This window comes from Blennius ocellaris (assembly GCF_963422515.1).
Source record: "Blennius ocellaris genome assembly, chromosome: 12".
Classification (NCBI taxonomy): domain Eukaryota; kingdom Metazoa; phylum Chordata; class Actinopteri; order Blenniiformes; family Blenniidae; genus Blennius; species Blennius ocellaris.
In genome coordinates, this window is record NC_137661.1 from 21,520,430 (window position 1) to 21,542,083 (window position 21,654).

At 39.4% G+C, this 21,654-nt stretch overlaps 1 protein-coding gene across 1 annotated transcript in view; it reads left to right on the plus strand.

Annotated features, from left to right (window-relative positions):
* The window catches only part of ap1m3 (adaptor related protein complex 1 subunit mu 3), a 32,269-nt gene extending 11,279 nt beyond the window's left edge, over positions 1–20,990 (plus strand). The window contains 8 exon segments of the mRNA XM_080506494.1: positions 2,343–2,490; positions 4,589–4,715; positions 9,431–9,573; positions 10,690–10,761; positions 11,064–11,222; positions 14,670–14,795; positions 17,198–17,273; positions 19,478–20,990. Of these exon segments, the coding sequence (XP_080362620.1) occupies positions 2,343–2,490; positions 4,589–4,715; positions 9,431–9,573; positions 10,690–10,761; positions 11,064–11,222; positions 14,670–14,795; positions 17,198–17,273; positions 19,478–19,500 (874 nt within the window). The 3' untranslated portion in view covers positions 19,501–20,990.
* Positions 20,991–21,654: the final 664 nt, after the last annotated feature.

Consider the following 21,654-nt stretch of genomic DNA (forward strand, 5'->3'; position numbering starts at 1 on the left):
TACTCTTTTGTTTTATTTTAAAAACTGTTGTGGAACTCAAAGCAGTTAATAATTATTATTATTCTCGACTCGCATAAATCTGGCCTGAAACAAAACTCCCACTGAAGGTTAATTAACTTACCACTTGTTCATTTTAAATAATAGAATTTGCAGTCGAGTGCCGCACAGTAAAGTAGACCTGAGACCCAAAACGATTAACATACCCAAGATATCTCTCCATTATCAGGGTTGATAAATCCACACATGCGCAATCCTTGATAAGCAGTACAACGAAGCAGGTTATCCATTCAGAAATACAGTCCAGGGTTTTTCCGATCGTGAGGAGTGCGTGTTCACATGAAATGGGTGAAGTGTGACCAATCGTAAACCACTCTGATCACTCAATTTCACTTTATAACAGCAGGGTCATTTGGGCAGAGCTTTCCCTCGGTGCGCTTCCTTTTTTTTGAGTTTCCAGTCCCCATCTGAGGTGTGTTTTGTGTTGCAATATTAATTCCTCACATAGCATCGTGTGATAAATTACTGGACCTCACCAACACTAAATCAAAAATGTCATTCTGATTTTCATTTGTTTTACTTCAGGCCCACACAACCATAGTTCACACTAGAATAAATACTTATTACCAAGTCTGAAATATACATCCATCAAATTCATTGTTTATCTTGGACAGGACTGTAAGACATCATAGAATTAGACACTGAATCATCCACAAACACAAAATATATTTTCATTTCCAAACTCATTTTGACATTTCACAAACAAAGAAACAACTCTCATTCCCAAGGAGTTGAGTCGCAGTGTTAAATATTTAACATGTTTTTAGAAGATGTTGTAAGGGACATTTTATAATTTAATGGAAAATATTCACAAATGTATTATTTAATGGAAGCCATGAATCTCAACGTTTTGAACAGAGTTACCATCATTTATTGTCTCTTTGTAATGACTGTCGGTAAACATCGAGGAGGTTTTGATTCACAATCAACACAGAAATCTCAACTTCTTTGTAAATGGGGTTGTGATAACCAGCAGCAGGAAGAACCTTCATCTTTATGGGCAAAATCAATTCTTTCAAGATAAGCCTGCAGGAGAGATGAAGACAGAATAAAGGAAGCGGTAGAGGCAGGTGTTGGCGTAAAAACATGCAAGGTCACGTGTTGTTTGTCTAACTATGGCCGCCTTGTATTCTCATGACAAGTCATTATGTGTCCCTGGAGTCAGAGAGAGAGCTCATAAAACAAACGGGCTCTCCAATATGCGCACAGCGAGATGAAGTAACTCAGTGCACAGTGACGTGGTGAGATAAAGAATGGATCGACAGCCAGACGCTGTTCTTCTTGAAAGCAACAGCATATAAATTGAGAAAAGTTATTTGTTTTTGGTGTGTTACTCATTTATTCGGAGTGCATGATACTTATATTTGTTGATGATATACTGAGATATAGTTGTCATTACTTATACTTTAATGCTGCCATTGAATAAATCTGTGTGTGCATGTGAACTTTCATCCATCTCAGGCGGCTTCAACTGTTATGAACTTGCAAATGAAAAAAAAAATTCAAGTTAATTTATTTTTTCCTAATGTTCAATTTACTATCAATCTGCTCGAACCATCTTATGAATTGTTGGGAGCTTGAGCCTCTCTCATTAACCGAGTCATAGTCCTTTTGCCTGACTTGAAAATGCATGAAAGGGGGAAATGGGGGGGGGGGGTAAAATTTATGCAGTTGTTGAATACCTGCAACCTCACTGATAGCTGCTTCTAATTTCTACAGGCGGCACATTTAAAGCTGTTCCAGTTTTCTGTAATGGCCCTACGCTCTATTGACCTCTGATGCTTGGGTTTTACTCACCCAAACAATAATTAATTGTTTAGTATTGTTTGAACAAATGCATGTATCACAATATTGTTAGTGTCTGCGTTCACAATGGGGTTATGTAAATCTCAGTTTTCCAATTACATCCTTCAGTAGTTTTCCACTAACATGAATAGAAAGCTTAGTTAATGTATTTATACTACAACACCTCATTCATTTTTGAATCATGAGACGTGATTAAGGAAACGTGTTTGTTGCCGTTTCCTATTTGGTTTTCTTGAGGGTGTCTGTCATTAAGGGAGAGTAAGAGATTAAATGACAAATTTAGAATTCGGTTTGTCATGGTAGTTTTATTTAAAAAGAAAAAAAAAAAAATCCTGCCTCTTACTGAAACACATTAATGAAGCCTTTCGCTATTATTTTTGTAAGAAAACTGATTAATGTACTTCACGCTGTTGTGCCCAGCAATCGTATTTTGGACACAGCTTGAGCTGTATTTTAACTTTGTCTTTGTCTCTTTTCAGATACATTACCCAGCAGGGCCATAAATTAGAAGTGGGGGCGCCTCGACCTCCTGCTACCGTCACCAATGCTGTGTCTTGGCGTTCAGAGGGCATCAAGTACAGGAAGAATGAAGTTTTTATGGACGTCATCGAGTCAGTAAATCTACTGGTGAGGAAAATGCTTACTTTGGCAACTAAGTTGGAAGAGTCACTTAAAAAGGAACGGACGACTCAATTATTCAGTCAGAAAGTTGTTTTTTTTAATCCACTTTCCTGGAAAAAAATAACCTGTTCTTTTAAGCCAATATTTATTTATTTGTTTATTTATGTTTATCTCAATAACTATGAAATGTAAGGCAAAAAAAAGTATTTTATAATTGCTTCAAAAAAAAAAAAAAAATCTGTTGATTTCATAAAAACGGAGCCAAAAAAGCTTTTCTTTTAATGATTTTTTTGTCATTATTTCAGAATAAAGGAGGTAAAAGGTTACTCTAAAGACACAATTGCACCCTATCATCATGATCACTGACAAGACAAGTGTCAAAACAATTAAATGCCTTCTTCATGGTGATCATTGGTGGATTATATATTTTGCAGCAAGCTAGCATTTTGTTAGAAGAGAGCTTGATATGGGTCAAATTCTACAAGTAGGTAAATCCAATCCTGCAGCTCTTGTGCAGTCTTCTTGGTCTGCAATTGTTTGTATCTATCAAAAGTGGTCCAAAGGAGGCAAAGTGACGAACCGACAGCAGAGTCATAGACGACTAAAGCTCACTGACGCTTGTCATTGTTCGCACGACGGCCCGACCTTGTAACTTATCGGACTTAAATGATCTGCTTCTAAGTTCTTTGTTATACGACCTGTTGGAGGTATAGTGGCGTTCATACCTCGATGAGATGAGGCTGTTTGGGTAGCTAAATGGCGATCGTTGCATGCACTGTAAGTTGGACTGGTGTGAGATTTGTGAGCCCTGAGACTCTCCACGGTTGGCGCTTAAATAAAATAGGAGCTTTTGACTGATATTTTCATGCAAAGTCAATCCCTAATTGTGTGTGTGAAATTGTTGAAATGGATGAATGAAATAAAACAAACATTTCAAATAAATAGACTATTTGGTACATTTATCCAGCAATTTGTTCATCTTCTAGAAATTCATGTTAATATTTGAAAGAAAAATCATAGCGAATATGAACTTCAAAATTCTGAATCTATCTGAGCTTATTTCACGTATATACAACTCAAACACTTGCTTGATTCTTGTCTAATATTTCCTGAGGCAAGGGCAGTGTACATCGACGACATACTGGATAACTTTATTTTTTCATATTGAGGTATATTATGGCATTTGTCACCTCAGATTCAGCAGAGAGCGACATTGTGTAATGAAACTTACTGTTGTACTCGGGTATGAAAAACTATGTCACATGCCTGGTAATCAATTAATAAAATTGCTGTAATTGCACATATTGTTGCCACTCTATGTACAGAAGACCAGCTTCCAGTTGCCCAAGCTGACATGTTGATTCTTTTGCACACAAACTGGAACTCAGTCCTACAGTTGCTGTCAGTTATGTGTCAGTCAGATGCCAGTCATACACCTATAACTGACATACTGCTTGCAGCACAGAACCACAAACAAAAGAATATTATCAGGGATCTTGGCACTTGGATTTTCTCAGGGCTACTCACATGTTTCACTGTGGTGCTCATTCCATGAATACGCAACATTTTGTCACTCATGTTAAAGGTATTGAATGTAAAATTGAGAACTGATTGAGTGGAACATGTTTTCCAACCTTTTGTATCTTTTGCAAACAAACTTGTAAAGGTAGAACACACACACACTGTGTGTGTGTGTCTATATATATTATATATATATATATATATATATAAACACGGACATGTTATGTCTCAAATGTCTCATTTCAAATGTCTTGTCCTTGAAGCAACACCTTAACATTCACTGGCTGGTTTTACTGAGTCAAGGGAAAATAAATGACATTTGAATGTGTTAAAACCACCGCAGCTGCGTGGCCACATTTTTCAGTGACTTTTTTTTTTTTTTGAAAGCCTTTGATGAGATTGTTCATCTTTCACAATGTGAAGCCTTTGTCTCACTGCGTGCTGAGAACCTTTCAGTGTTGTCTGATTGCAATGAGATGAATTATTCAATTTGTTCCGTTGATTAAAGCTCATCCATAAAATGTATTTCATCTTACAGGGTGATATAATCCTGAGATGAATTGTGTTTGTCTTTAACCTACAGGTGAGTGCGAGCGGCAGCGTCCTGCGCAGCGAAATCGTTGGTACCGTCAAGCTCAAAGTGGTCCTGTCCGGGATGCCTGAACTCAGACTGGGCCTCAATGACAAAGTGCTGTTTGAGATCACAGGCAGTGAGTACAGACAAATTACACATGGATCAACTATAATTTTACATCCTTGCTACACAAATAAAGAATGCAAGCATGAGAATTCATTACGGAAATAGAAACAAAAACCATTGAAGTGTTTTGTTTTACTATGTGTTTTGATGCACATTTTTTTCCTAATTGAGTACATTTGTGATTGTGATGGAGCCTGTTTTTTGTTGTTTTCTCATCTCTGGTAACTTTTTTGTATCGTATTTTGTGTCTTAATTTGGGACTTACTTGACCAGTCTGTGGCGTTTACATTCAATTATTTGTATTTTCATGATTATATTTTTACTATTTGGTATGTGAATCATACGTCTCGGATTACAGCAGATATTTTTTTTTAATTAAACCCTCTGCCCGGCAAACACCTTCAGCAAATTGTCCATGCAGATATAATTACTCCTGTTGAACCTGTTGACCTTTCCAGGTTAATGACTTCCAACCTGAGCACTCACAACTTTGTACAGCTTCATTGCACTGATAGTGTACCTGTAGCTTCTTTGTTGTGATTCCAAGTACGTGTATTTGAGCAATTCTTATGATTTTAAGGTTGACATTGCGATACCTTCGTTATACCAAATATTAAGCAGCAATGCAATTATAGCTGGATCTCATTTGTAGCATAGGTTTTGCACTATACAATGTAAAACCACCTGGAGTTTGGGAGCATTATGTAATTATTCAAGGTTGACCAAGTAAGTCTTCATAAACTATAAAATATCAAATCAAGTTTGGGGTCATAAGTTTAGCAGATTTTCTCTTTTATCTGATTCGCCTCACCCTGAACTCCCCCCCGTGACTGTCTTTTCCTGTAACTTTATCTTAATCTTGATACGTCTGGTGCTGTCCAAGGACTGTATTTATTATATTTTGGGCCAAACGCACAGAACTGAATTGATTTCATAGCTGTCATCGTCGGTTTCCCTCTCCATCTATGCCCACTCTATGATATTTCCGTCATTGTTTCCAACCGCTGCATCTTCCTTCGCCTGCCACTGCACATCCTCCTCCACCTCCTCTCCTTAGCCCGCCCCACCTCCCCGCTGCTCCCCTACTGAAGAGGAAAGGCTCCATCACTGTCTAGCCTCTTTGCCTCTGAGTTAATCCTCACCCCGGGCTACAGCCCTGCAGATGAAACGTGAGGGTCTGTGGCGATCCGGTGTTCACAGCCCTCAATCCCCCTGCTGTGTGCAGCAGTCTGAGAAATAACATACCCCCAGAAATAATGATCAAGAGTAATGATCAAACAAATACACTGCTGGACACACTCACATGTACACTCACACACACACACACGTACTGAATGTTATACAAATATTGGAATATGTTTTGCACTCCGATCTTCAGCAGTTATACTTCTTTACATATCATTTCCTAGTCACTCCTGATTACCATAGTTGCATCGTTTGTACTTTTTATCTCAGCGGGATGCAGCCAGTATTGGGAGGAGAATAAATCATTGAATGCTGCCCTCCACTGGCAGAAATCCAGAACTGTCACCACAGGGCACTGAAAGAAATGTCATTAATAGTTTTTTTTAGGAATTGAGGGCCGGTGCATTGAATTGGAACTTCCTCTAAGATATTGTTGGAGTACCAAAACCGGTTCATACCTCCTAAAGATAGATCAACATTTTCAATGACTTTGTCACGCTTTTTGACCTAAGAGAATTTTCTTACTTTGTTTTGTAAAAACAACAGACATATTGCAAGTCAAAATGTAAGTAGCATGCCTGATGACAGTGAAAGCCTCAGCCTCTATTTATGGCAAGTAAGATAAAGTCCCAGAACCCCCCCCCCCTAAAAAAAAAAAATACGGACGTTCTTAGTACTTTGAATTTTTTTTTTTCATTTGTTAATGTCAAAATGACAATTAATTCATGGTGATATGCAGTGTATTAAAAAAAATGAAAGGCCAATAAATATGTACAAAGATTAGACACCACCCAGAACATCATGAGATGTTTTAAACATGTACTGAATTTTATTTATTTATTTCTGTATGTTGGTCTTCAATGTGTCACAATGGACAGAAAACCAATTAGGTTGCTCCTGTCTACTGCTGTGCATTAAAAGCATGAAAACAGGTGAGAGTGGCCTTTAAAGTGAACCACAGGGGACACCACTGCATCTTCAATCCTACCCTGACATGTAAACACCTACACACACACACACACACACACACACACACACACACACACACACACACACACACACACACACACACACACACACACACGCACACACACCTACGCACACCTGCCTCCTCTTCTCTGCCCTGCGGTCCAAGCGATGACAGAAAGTGTCCTATATAACCTTTCGGTTCTGTCTTGTCTTGATAACACTACATGCGTGTGTGTGGGCCTTTTTTTTTTTTTAACCCACTCACATGACGTGCGCTTCACTATTGTGGGGGCAAAAATGAGAAAACGCTCATGAGGAAAAATAAGAAATGTCTTTAGTTGAGACACATTTTCGAGACAAAGTTTAGATTTGGTTTAAATTTGAGGCCAAGGTTAACAGACTTATTTAGGCCGGCTTAATGGCTGTTTGTAGATCTGTTGGTTAATACATTATTATATATGGTGAGAGGGTTGCTAACTCAAGTCTGGGTTGTGTGAAGAGGGGGCATTACTGTCTGTGTGTGGGTTTTCTCCAGTTCCTTTCCTCAAAGTCCAAGATCATGTATTTGAGAATAATTGGGCTCCCTGATATTTCCCATTTTCAAGGCTCTCAAGGCCATTTTCATATGTATGCTATAAAGGTGTGTGTGTGTGTGTGTGTGTGTGTGAGACAGTCAGTATCTGTCACTGTCAAAACAGACACTTCTAAAAGGGCTTCCCTGCATTGCTTCCTCAGCTATTCCCAACAAACGCAAGAGGAAATGTCACACGCATGCAACCGTACCTGCACACACAACAAGACACACACACACAACAAGACACACACACACACATGCAATCAAAATCAATACAGTAACTAGCAAGTTCCTGAGTCTCCAAACAGAGGCATACATAAACCAACACACGTACGCACACTCAACAGAGGGAACAGTGAAGACACACACACACACACACACACACACACACACACACACACACACACACACACACACACACACACACACACACACACACACACACACACACACACACACACACACACACACACACACACACACACACACACACACACACACACACACACACACACACACACACACACACACACACACACGGAGAGTCTTGGATGGCCTTAATGCTTGTCCAGCTTTACATTCAAAGCAGGTGAAACAGACTTTAGTTGACTGTTGAATGGGGGTTTTAGGCGCCGGCCCACAGTCGTTACAGCTGTTTTCTACCACTCAACACCCTCCATTAACCACACTACAGGTGAAAGTTGGATTTTCCTCTGCAGACCACAGATGCTGCCATCGCAAAGGCCACTTTTAATAAGCGTTTCATGTGCTGCAGATGCCTGCACTCTGGCTCCACCTTTTGGGCCATTTTCTTGAAATGTATGTACCAAGAGAGAACAAACTCATTGAGTGATATTCGGATTCTCACAATTCTGTCTGTAGTAGCTTTTGTGATTTGCAATAGTGATCTATGTTTGAACGTAGGGGTAGTTTTATGTGGAACCTGACAGCCACACAAGTACACAGTTCCAATAAATCATATTTCCAAGGTTTGGAGTACGGTAATATAAAGTAATGTGTTATCAGTTATGAACTAATACTTAATAGAAGAAGGAAAACTCTGGTGGAGCTGATGGCTTTAGCATTAACCGACATTAGCCTGCATCCACAATGCCACAGATGTATTCACAGCTCTTTTTTTTTAAAGACGTCACAATTGTGATTTTAAGTAGTATCCCCAACACTTGCTTTCTGGGACAGACCTGTTAAAAATAAAGGAGAGCATATGCCTATTAGTTTTGTTGGAGCAGACGTGAGTAACTGTCAGCTGTATAATTATCATACATTGCATTGTCGTAGAAATTATTGGTCACTATGTGGTTAGCGAGGATGAAACTTGAGGTCCTTAAAATGCTCCATGTCACCTTCCAGAATTGAATTATATTAATGATTGAATTGTCCCACTGAGTAGAAAAATCTGGAATAAAAATTGTAGTTCGTTGTAGCAAACAGTTGCACAAACATTAAAAATAAAAATCCCCATATCTTTGGGGGGCAGTGGGCCAAAGCAGTGTGACAAATAAAGAAATAAAGCAGAAGCTTTTAAAAACAAATCAATTGGGTAGTTTTTGGCAGGGTAATGACGACAAACAAACCTCTTAAAGTCAGATTCACTGCAATTTTCACCAAGGAGCTTTTCTTTTTTTTTTTTTCTTGGCTGAGCCACACGATGCTTATCTTGTCGGTGTGTGTCAGCGCAGGTGTGTGTTTCTATGTGGGGGAGAAGATGATGGCAGCAGGTACTGAAGGCAAACTGTGTACGTGCTTGTGTGTGGCAGCAAACTAATTGTTCAGTGGGGAGGGGGGGGGGGGGGGGGTGCCAGAAGAGGGCAGATGGAATTGGGAGCACACTGTGTGTACAGTGTGTGTTTGTGTGCTATTGAGTGAGTGTTTGTCAGTCATCATTACCTTGACCTTGATTTCCCCAAGGCTGCGTGAAAAGCTCTCAATCCTCCTGTTTTGCTGTGTGTGTGTGTGTGTGTGCATGCGCATTTCAGGAGAGAAGAGCAAGACGGTGGAGCTGGAGGATGTGAAGTTTCATCAGTGTGTCCGTCTGTCACGCTTCGAGAACGACCGCACCATCTCTTTCATCCCACCCGACGGCGAGAGCGAGCTCATGTCCTATCGCCTCAACACTACAGTGAGGAGGACACACAAACATATTTGTACTTCTCTTCTTGAACAACCCGCCACTCCTTCGCTCCTGTGGTCACAAAGAATAATGCTGTACTTACTTTACACACAGTACTGAAACGTCAGTACTGTGTGTTATACTCCCTCAATACTGTATTCACATTACTCCTTTGCTTTTTGTACATTTTAAAGTTTTGCTGATGTGCAATACATGCTAATACATTAGGTGTGTGTGTGTCACTGTCAAAACAAACACTTCAAAATGGGCTTATACAGTACAGTATATAGCCATGTTTGTCTCCTATAAATTCATGTACATTTATATAATACAATTACAGTCAAGGAAACAAAAAACTATTTTTAATCTGCTTGTTTTTATTTTAATGTTCTATTTACATAAATACAGTTGGAGATAAAAGGAAAAAAGTCACAACTCGTAACTAGTAGTGGTCCTCTCATCAATAAAAATGTTTAGTGTTTTAAGTTTATTGCTCTATTTAAAGAAGATCTTTAAGACCACAAGCGATTCGTAGCATTTCAGGCATATTGTGTTTCAATTTAAACATGAGAGTTTCCTTATGTTCCAATAGTGGAATAAACTTAATAGTAACATTTGTATGTATATGTTGATACTGAGAAAGGAAATATTTGTACAAATGTATAGAATAAGAAAAGTTTCGTTCAACTGCTTCAAATTTTTTTGAGTTGTTTTCAACATAAAGGACACATTTTGGGGGGGGGGTGTGCATCAATAGTGTTTGCACATTTACTTCACCAGTATACCACGGATATCTACCATAATGTGTCTCTTGACAGTCATGATACAACATTTTTATAGATTTTTTATTAATCTTTTTATCTTTCACCAAATCATTGTTTCACTTTTACAATCAATAAAAGACATCAAAACCACCTTTATCAGGTTTGTTGGGTTTAGGAGTCGTCCAGGGATCTGAACACAGGCCCAGAAAATGTTTACAGGTATAAACATTGTTTATCTCTTTGGAACAGATCTTGTTCGAGTCTCTTTCTTTGGTCCAATGTCTCTGCAGTGATGCGCTCGGATCCATGCTCACAGTCCCTGACCTTGTCTTCTGTCTCTCTCTCGATCTCTTCCTGACAGGTGAAGCCTCTCATATGGATCGAGAGTGTGATTGAAAAGTTCTCTCACAGTCGTGTGGAGATCAAGGTGAAGGTAATGAAGAGCGCCACACAAACAGAAACATACACACACACACACATAAATAACGCCGTGCACTACAGTGGTCCCCGCACTAAAACTTATTTAGTATTTATGACACATGGATCTCGAGTGGGTTCCAGTTTACCATCTGTTCGATGCCTTGACGCCCATACAGGCTCCAAATAACAAGCCACACTGTGCATAATTATGAGCAATGCCTTCATTTGAATTTGGATGTGCCTGCTCTTTCTTTTTTCTTTTTTTTGTGCACATCTTGAAAGACATTTGAACTCTGTTTCCGTCTCCTTCTGTAGGCCCGGAGTCAGTTTAAGAACCGATCCACCGCCAACAATGTGTCCATTCTGGTGCCGGTGCCCAGCGATGCCGACTCGCCCAAGTTCAAGACCAGCACAGGCAGCGCCAAGTGGTTGCCCGAGAAGAGTGCCGTGCAGTGGAACATCAAGTCATTCCCGGTTAGTGGCACAGTCACACAAATGCCTCCCTTTAAATCTGTTTACAATGAAGCAAAGCAGCCTTATTCGCTTGCGCTACCATTTTATTTCTTGGTAAAAGTAGTTGAACATTTTTGGTTCCCTCTTCATCCCATAGAGCAGCGGTTTCCAGATTACCTCCACAAAAGGCCGCAGGCCTTTCTGCCTGAGCTCTCGTTTTCCAATGCAATACAGGGAATCCCAAGTAAAAAAAAAAAAAATGGGACTCTTCGTAATCAAACAGCGTTCCTGCTGTGGATTCTTCATAGTATCTTATAACGGCTTCCCTGTGAACTTTCTGTGATCCTAAAAGGGCCCTGGAGCTCAGGTTAGGAACTGCTAAAGGGAAGTAGAGCTTTAATTGAGCTGTTACTCCTTTAAATTAAAACACTCAAAAAATCTGAATAAAATTAGATTAAGTCAAAATGGACTGAAGGACTGCTGATAAATACACAATATTGACATGCATTTTGCAAGTATTGTTGATTGCCACAAGTAGGACTCAATAAGAAGTTACACAGGGCTTTATGCTTATTTAAAGTTTTAGCTTCTTTCTCCCTGATTGTTTGATACACGTCTACATCAGTTCAACCCCAGTGTCTGAATTAAACAACTTCTTGTGATAAATACAAGACATAAACTATTTCTCAAATTGTAATCAGCTTCTTCATATAAATAGACACATACTTTCACAGCTTATCTCTCAAGTCTCTGCTGTTCTCACAGTTTCTCTTCAGGGACTTGACGGATCAAATTTTCACTGAATTAAAAAAAAAAAAAAAACAACTCAAAGTACATTAATTCAGTTGTGGGTTTTTCATCCATCATGTTCTGATATCGTTCCAGCAATTCATTACACCTTCTGCCAGTTGGGGAGGGTTACGATTTGCCACCTCTGATGAAAAACTGTCATCCAGCTCAAGTGTGACTGCATATGTTTTGTTGTTTATTTTTTTTCTTTCACTGTTGATATTCACTTTTGCACTTATTAACTTGTTATCTATCATGGAGGTAGAGGAAATGAATGTGACGCAGTGATTTTGGTATGATGAAGAAGTGATTGCAGCTCATCCACCAGCAGGCTTCAGATTCATCCAGCGCTGCACACTAGTTCTTGCTATCCTGTAACAGAAAATAACATTATAAAGTTACTCAAAATTGGTTTACTTGCCATCAGCAAGATCTTTTTTTTAATCTTTAACACATTTATTTCTCCTTTATTGGAAATGGAGTTACAATGCAAAAATAATGATTTCTTATCAGCTCCAGGCAGCAGCAGAGATGTTTTACAATCCCGAATGTCAGGAAACATTCTTTTAACTGTGAATTTAAGGAAAATTTATAAAATGGAAAACACCAGAGTATCATTGAGTCTTATTTCTTACATAGTATCTTTTTGCGGTGGCATTTGGATTTGGAGAAACTGTGTTTTGAGCCGAGTGCGTTTTCTACCCGAGCGCCTCTCACCACTGTGAAGTGAGCAAAGTTCAGTCAGACAAAGAGGATGTCATGTACAACGATCCTTTAAAAAAAACACAATGACATGTGGTGGGTTGATTTCTTTTGTTGCCTGGCAACTATGTCAACAGTCCCGGTGAAGCATATGCCATGTGCTCTTTGAGGAGATTTTCACAGATTGTCAGGTTGAAACAAAATCAAGCTGTGATTGTTTGTGGCTCAGCTGGTGAAGCTGGTCTTCTTCCTATTGTTGGCATGATTCCCCATCTCACCCTGCACATGTGCTAAAATGCCATTGGACAAAACACCCACAAATTGCCTCTAGTAGTTAGTGAGCAGGTGCAGCCATCGCTGTGAAAAGTTGACAGTGCTTTGGAACTAATAGGCACAATATAGGCCATTGACCACTTTGGAAAATGTTAATCTGCCATTTGAATTGTTGTGTGCTTCAAACTAGAGGAACAGAGCCTGTTTGGCAGGTCTTGGTCTGACTGGGGTTCGAACTTGACGTAAACCATTCCACCTCCATTCAGAAGTCCTCGAGTCAAGCATCTTGCCACAGTAGCTGAAAATACACTGTGTAGCTTTTTTCTCAGCCCTTAGCACTGTTGTAGGAGTTTTGTTGAAAACGGTGGCGCCACTATGTGAGCTTATACTACAAATGTCACTGAGCTGAGATTTATCTTTTACTTTTTTTCAACAAAGTTGAGTACAGACCAGGTTATAGCATCACAAGTGTGAGCACTGGCTCAAAGCAAGTCTGAACTGTTGGATTTTTGTATTGTTCAGAAAAAAAGGGGCTCATCGGGACTTTAGTTGTAGTTTATCTCACTTATTGTGACATTTACATGGTCTCGTGACCAGAGTTGACTTGGAAACAAAGTTGAAAGTGGAAAATAATGCAGCAATTAATGCAAAACTGGTGCCACAGCTAAATGAGCACATTGGGATTCCAATGAAATAAAACACAAGACCGCCTCTGAATTTTTCTTTTTACTGGTCCTTTAATACAGGTGAACACATAGAAAACAAGGTAACTCTTGGTTTCATTCATTTATTAAACTCTTTTGGCTTTCACCTTTGATTTGATGGGAGTTGTTCAGTGAAACCTCTTGTTATAACTAACTTTGTGATATACATGTTGCAAAAAATCCCATTCAATCCCCCCCATCTCACTTCAGTTTCTTAAAACACTGAAATCCACGTCTCCAGAAAAATTGTGTGCGAGCACTGTGTACTGCACTGGTGTGCTGAGATGGTTGAATAAATGGAAAATTCTACCGCTTCGATGAAGTGTTTTCTACTTTAACATGCTGTTTAGGTCACATTAGAGTAAACCCTAATGACTAAGAATGTGTGTGACGTGGCCTGGTCCAATCAACCACCAGTCACACTTCTCCCAGAGGGTCACTGAAGCCTGGAGTCAATCCCAGATGAGTTCACTCAAGTGGGGGGTTACACTTTGAACAAGTTCCCAGTTCCCACTTAATCACGCCGCATGAATATTAAAGAGGAACACTTGAGTGATTTGAAACCAAGGTTTTCGAAGTAGAAATGGTTGGATTTGTTTTTCCTGGCAGGGAGTCTGTGACAGACAGTCTGTGTTGTCCTTCCGTTAATATATTAAACAAATGCTGCTGTGAAAAATGATTAACTGTTGGGGTTTTTTTCCCCTAAGTTTATTGAGCAGGCATGTTTGTTAGATGCAATGTCTGTCCCACCTTGATTTGACAAGGGAGTTTTTTTTTTGTGTGTAATTTCATGAATATTGATTTTGTTTTGTTTTCACATGAAATAACCTTGTATTAATTGAGAGTGGGACACATGGGAACAGAGCACACCCAGCACGTTAAACTTTCCATTTAAAAGGCAATATGAAGAGCATCGCTTGTTACTTTTATCTGATTGAATAATATATTGGTGTTTTATTTTTGTTCTCTATTTTGTGTTTCTGTTTGTGTGCTTTTACAGGGAGGCAAGGAGTACATCATGCGGGCACACTTTGGACTCCCCAGTGTGGAAAGTGATGAACTGGAGTCCAAGAGACCAATCACAGTTAATTTTGAGATTCCATATTTCACTGTGTCTGGGATTCAGGTAGGAATCCATTTTTTTTTTTTTTTTATCCATTACAGTCACTATTCTTTCCAATGCTTCCCTATTTAACTGCAGTTTCAGCACTCCAGTGCTTGATATTCACACATGGGTGCACTGTTGCTAACACCGTACTGAATAGAATAAGCTTTTTTAGCCTTTTCACAATCCTGTGAAGTCACTGTGGTTTGGATGTTTCCTAATGCACTATTGCAAACCATCCTCCAATTTCTCTTATTGACGTCTGTATACGACTGTATACCGTGCATAGTGTCAGGATACGATGTGAAGAATTTAAGTATTCATGTCTTGGGCCGAAATTGGATTAGCAATTTGAATAATCTTTTAGTTTATATTAAACTTGTTCTGCAGGAAAAGAAATTAAAAAAAAATCCTCATGGAACTAGCTGATACCCCTTTTTTAACAGTAACTTCAACCAAGGTCTTCCAATAGCTGCTGATCAGACCTGCACAATGTTCAGGATGTTTGATCGTTTGTTCTCACAGAACTATATCTGACATCCTCACATGGAGATAATGCTGCAACAAATGACTCTTGTGAGCTCATTCCACAGGATTTTTGTTGCATTGAGATCACAGCTCTGATGGGGCTCCTTCAAAAGCTCTACTATTTTATTCATTTTGTGAGGGTTTTTGTTTGATTGTTTCCAGTCGTTTAAAAAAAAAATGATAATGTTTTTGGGCATTGCTCTGTTGCATCCTTGCGCCGCCTGCTACACAGCTTATTTTCCTCTCCATGATGACAAGTGCTTCAAATTGTGATGCCTCCCTTTGATGTTTTGTGTACACTGGATTCAAGAACAGAGGCGTTAACCTGTATGATTGATCCCTCCAAGCCTGCAGCCGTTACTCTGACCTCCTCCTTTTTTAAACCATATTCATCATTCAGCATTTTTGACTTTGGAGTCGACTTGCCAGTTTTCAACTTTTAATGAGAGGAGCTGCAGTGCTCCCTCAACTTCATTTCATGCCTTAAAGTCGTGCAGAAGACTTAATAACTCATTCCAGTCTGAAGCAAATCAAAGGTTCCTGATTGATGGTCGTTGGAAACTCATTTTTAGTAAGAAACGATTCACATCTGGATGTTTCAGAAGAACTGGAAGATCATAGAAGGGTATTGCTAGGTATGCTTTGATTGTTGTTGTTTTTTCTTTTTTGTGATATTTTTTCATCTTTGTAAATGACTATTTTGTCATGAAGGAAGCAGAATCACAACTATGAGCTTCGTTTTTTAGCAGGTGGTAAAGAAACAATAATTTGAAGGGGTGGGATTTATCACATTTAGAGTTCCTTGTTGCTCTTCCTCTTCTTCTTCTGACCTTGTTCATGGAACAAATCTGTAACAATAGAATTTAGCTATGTAGCACATTTTTCCACTTGAGGCATCGCTACACATTTTTGCACAATCTGTCACATTAACCCACTCACATACACAGCCACACACCACCACACTTGCATACCCCTTGGGAGCATTTTGGGGCAGGGTGCCTTGCCCAAGGACACGTTGACATATGGACAGGACAACGTAATGTGATTGTGTGGTGTTCGTGCAATTGGCTGATCTACATGTCTGACCCAGATGCAGCACAGACCACATTTTATACTCGAGTTGATCAAAATATTATTTAAAATCTGACTATTGACAATTACTTTTCCCACCTATTATTTATGAACGAAGCCTTCGCTTCAAAAGCATTGGTTATGAATTTGTGCATGACTATCACAGCTCTATTGCCGAGGCATCATACTTGCAGTCTCATCATCCTGTTGTTCACAATGTCATTTTTGTGGAATATTTCACAGGTCCCCCCCCCCACTCTTACTTGATAAACCATTCGTGTCAATATCACTATAAATAAAAAGTATGGATATAAAATTTCCAAAAACATCACAACAAAATGACTCGATAATAATTCAATCAAATCTTGGTGACTTCTTGAGGAAGTTTAGAAAATTTGTAGTTGAAATATTCTTGTTTATCTCAGTTTTGTGCATTACAAATTAAATAGCCATGAGCCCAACACTCTTCATAGTATGTGCAGTGATAAAGTTTTTTTTTTTTTTTTTTTTAACAGAGATTAAAGTAGTCTGCAATTTAGTTGTTCGGTGGAGGCCTGCAAACACAGAGTGGTAATTGAAGTTATGTTTGCTTCTCTGTTGTGCCAATTATGCATTTCATGAGAGAACATTTTCAGCTCTGCAACATCGGTCACTAAATTGCTCAGTTTATCTGAGAAGTTCTGCTGTGAGTTTACTGCCAGGCCCCCACACCGCAAACGGTGGACGTTGAATGTTGATGGCAGCGCTACCACAATGAATCTATTTTCTAAAATGGTGTAGGAACTTGTGAAACAACTAAATTGAACATCTCTGTGCTCCCCCAGGTGCGCTACCTAAAGATCATAGAGAAAAGTGGCTACCAGGCTCTGCCATGGGTCCGCTACATCACACAAAGTGGAGGTGAGACAATAACACACTGTAATGCAGCACCTGACAACTCACCCATAAAAAAAACACACGCGCACTGCTGATTGTCATTTGGGATTGTTTCTAAATATGTCTAACTGAAGCAAAACAGCAGCTTGGTGTGATGAACAAGTGATTAGGTTTACTGATATATATATATAAGAAAGATACCATCTGGATATCCTGCACACAACAGATTTGCATCTGTAGTTTTAAAACTGTGGTTGCAATCACAGAAAAGTAACTGACAGCGTAAATATTACTACTCTTCAGATTGTGTGTGGTTTATGTCCTTTATTTCCTTTAGTTTAGCTTTTGCCTGATATTCTTTCATTCTAAATATATGCTTTCAGATGCAAGATTTTGTGAACTCCATAACCCTGAATGTGAGGTCACCCTGGGGTTAAAACATGTTTCCCTTGAAAGAACGGTGTCAAATAGTCTTTCTACATCCATATTCAATGTGTGGCCCTTGAATGAACCCAGCTGTAATACATCTATCATATCTATTGCCTGGCTGGATCACCATGAGCCATGGCACAAGGAGCGGAGAGCAACACTCTGCAGGGTGCCCAGGATTAAACATCTGCAAACCGTTTGGCTTTGTTCAGGCGTTGGTAAAAGATTTTTTTTTTTTGGGTCTTGAAGTCTGAACAGTAAATGACAGTTGAAATTGTGCAACAAAGACGGCACCTGGGATGTTGAGATTCAGTAGCTGCCCCGGGAATGAACCCACATCTGTCAAACTCGAGGGCGACACCAAGGGCGACACAGGCCGAGAATTGTCTGTGAACAAGGGAGGGTCCGTATCAGCAGACTAACCTGAGACGTTCCCTTTGAAGTTTAAATATATCACAGATTTCTCACCTTAAACACATGCTTGATTTTTATTTTAAAGCGATCACACTTTGCTCCATACCACCACTATCAAGCCGTATTGCAGGAAAAGAAATGTCCTCTTGCTACCAGACGAGTTTCAAATTTGGACAAATAGAAATTAAATGGAGATGAAAGCCTAATACATCATCTGGACCTGTGCCAGAAATCCTGAAGTGTCATACCTGCTATACACCTCAAGAATTGAACCTGACTCCATTACATCAATCATATCCATTATCCAGCCTTGTCGGATACAAGTTGGGTGTCTGCCCAGGTTGAACAATGCCAGGAAGCTCCCAGAGTGGCATCCTTGGCAAATGCCAAGGTTATTATTGCTTTGCTTTTGCATCAGGAAGAGATCAAACGGAGGAAAGAAAAGATGTTTAAAAACAAAGGTTGAGGTGACTTGAGGAGGAACGTCGTCTTTCTATGATTGTTGCCATCAGCAACACGGGGAGATGACCATGATCACGTTTCACTCGACTCACTGGAGCTGATTAAATAGTGCCCTGATACTCTAGACTGAAGCTACAGACTCATTAATGATGGATCGACAGGCGTTTAGTTGTTGAACTATACAGCAGAATGTGATGACATGGCACATATCTGATTAGGATGACACTTACAGGCTGGATGTTAAAAGTGATATTTCCCTGTTGGTTCCTAATGTACAAGTTGCCTTTCATACTATTTCTATTTTAAATTCGTTTGCACTATTGCATTATGGTACAAATTCCAAGATTTGTTCTATGTGGAGTTTGTATGTTTTTCCTTATGTGTGCTTGGTTTTCTGCAGGTTTTCTTGTCTCCTCATAATCAGTATAAGTATATGTGTGTAAGATTAATGGTAACATTGCTGTGATTGTCCATCCCTGGTGATCTATCCAGCGTGTCGCCCTCCCCTCACTCATTGTTAGCAGGGATGGACTGCAATCTCCTGAAGGAATAAGGACCTATTTACATACCTCACACTGACTGACAGGAAACAGTGTTTTAGTGCTAAAAAGAGATTGCATTTTTAAAATCGACACATCTATGATACTCTGGAGTTAGCTACTTATGTTGTACCAGCTTTCTTTATTATTTCTTTATGTAAAGTAATGCTTCTAACGCCCCAATATATTTACAGTGGGTCTTTTTTTTCTTTTGAAACTTCTAACTTAAGAACTTCAGTAAGTCAACCCTTCATATAAAACATGGATTCGTGTAATTCTCTTCTGAATTAGGTAGTTGCATGAAGTTGCATATAAGTGAGGTTCAATGCTGATGCAGGAGAAGAAAGCTGTGCATTAATGGTCTGCTGTTACATTTCTTGGCAGATTACCAGCTCCGGACGAACTAAAGGGCACAGATGCTGCTAGACGAATGGGATATCTTCGCTCTCTGTCTGTCTTCGTCTCTCCAGCTCCTCGTTTACCGTGGACAGTAGAGGACAAGCACAGGAGGATGTGTGATTTCTTCTTTTTTTTTTTCCTCCCTGAATGGAGACAGGACATCATCCCTTCCTCTGAAACCATCTTAACTCTGGCAGGAAAGAGTGTTGCGTCACCTCTTTGACCCTTAATTTATATTTTAGGATTCCTCAGGACTCCGGTTAAACTGTTTAATGTGTGAATAATGAACTGATAACTCTATGACACCGTCTGGTTCTGGCAAGCGCTCATTTCCTCAGTCTTGACGCGATATCCCCGCAGGTTCATTTCGGGCACAATTTATGAAAATAAATTATATATTTAATCTAGTTTTATAAGTGAAGGGACCACCATTAAATATTTCAGTGTGATATTTGAAATATGAACTATTTTGGCTCCTCGGCTTGCCCGGGGAAGGTTTTGGTTTTCGCCTCACTCACATGTCCTTTTATTGATTATCTTCTATACATGGGATTGGTTTTTTGTCACGTGGTGAGGTGGGTGATGGAGCGGTCTTATTTAAAACATAAAAAGGGCCATGTGCTCGAGTTTAATTGACATCACCTACTGTATTATCCAAAGTTAAACAGATTGTGAGCATTTCAGTGAAGTAGGGTTTTCACTCCTCGTATTCTTCGTCTTTACTCCTCACTTTTATTATCCATGTGTACATTTTATCCCAGTTCAGGCTCGTCATCTCTCGCAAGCATACGGTTTCCTACAACCTCTATATAATACATTCATTGCCTTAAAAAAAAATTGCCTATGTATCCTCACCATTAGCACTGTGAACATAATCCCCAGTGCACTGAAAGTAACACCAGCGACCAGATCAATGATTAATAAGGCACAATATTGTCGGAGGCATCAGCAGTGTAACATAATACCGTCGACACACTCCCACGAGGGCTGTAACCTTGTCCTTGTGCTCAAAATCAGCTTGCAGCTTTGAGGACGAGACCGACGGAATGAGCATAGTGCAAAAGTTTCTTGTGTTTTTATCTCCTGTTTGTACTGTACTAGTTAGCCCCCTGTGGGGAAAAGGCTTTGAAGGACAACAAAGAGGGGGGTTGATTGGAGGGGGGGGGTTAAATCAAGTTAAAATGATCTCAAGCAATTTGTTGAGGAGAATTGGAGAATATTGCTAACATGTTAAACCCTTTTCCACTAGTTTTTTTTTTTTTTGGGGCTCCTTGCAGGACTCTGTGCTTCTTCTGGGCGGTCTGTGGTGTAATTCACTCCTATTGTGCATGCGTCGCACCACACCAGTCGCGTTGCACAGCTCACAGCACAGAGGAGAGATTTGAGTCATTTTATTACAATGTCCGCTGTTAAATACAAAACCCTCTACAATCACCCCATTACCTTAAGTGGGGACCTATTTCAGACACCGGTGAGGTGTTTTTTTCATTAATTTATCAACTGCTGTTTTGTCCAGAGGAAACAAAGGGATATATTTGGAAATAAACATGTTTTTCTATCTTCTTTGGAAATGTATTTGCAAGAGGAAGTGTCATTTCTTTATTTACTATATTGTATTGCATGAGTTGATGACAAGCAGCACTGATATGCAGATTACTGTTACTAAACAGATTTGCTATAAACTCTGTGGGAGTCTTGTAATGCAGAGGTATGAAGGTGTTTGATAGATGATTTGTTGTGCTGTTGCCGTGACACATTAGCTGAGCTGTGAGCACTATGTGGGTTATTATCTTGACTGATTCACTCACTCAGTTCGGCTGAAGTTGCATCAGTTAGGACATTGCTTTATAATCTGGATGTTGGTAGTTCTTGAAAGATTTTAAAACTTTTGGCAAAATGCAACTGCAGCAAAAACGGACATTAACTCGTAACATGTAATCAAAGCACATGTATTATGCAGGTATACATTTTAGTGATTGTAATGTCACTTGGAGGTAGAGACATTGTTTATGATGTCAGATAAACTGAGTCTGTTCATGATTGAGGAACATTTCCTCTGCCAATACACAAGAGTTAAGTAAAATACTAATAGGGAAGTGTTTTACCAAAGACACCAGTTTTATTTAATACCGTCTGACTCTATATTCAGGAAACGGCTCTCA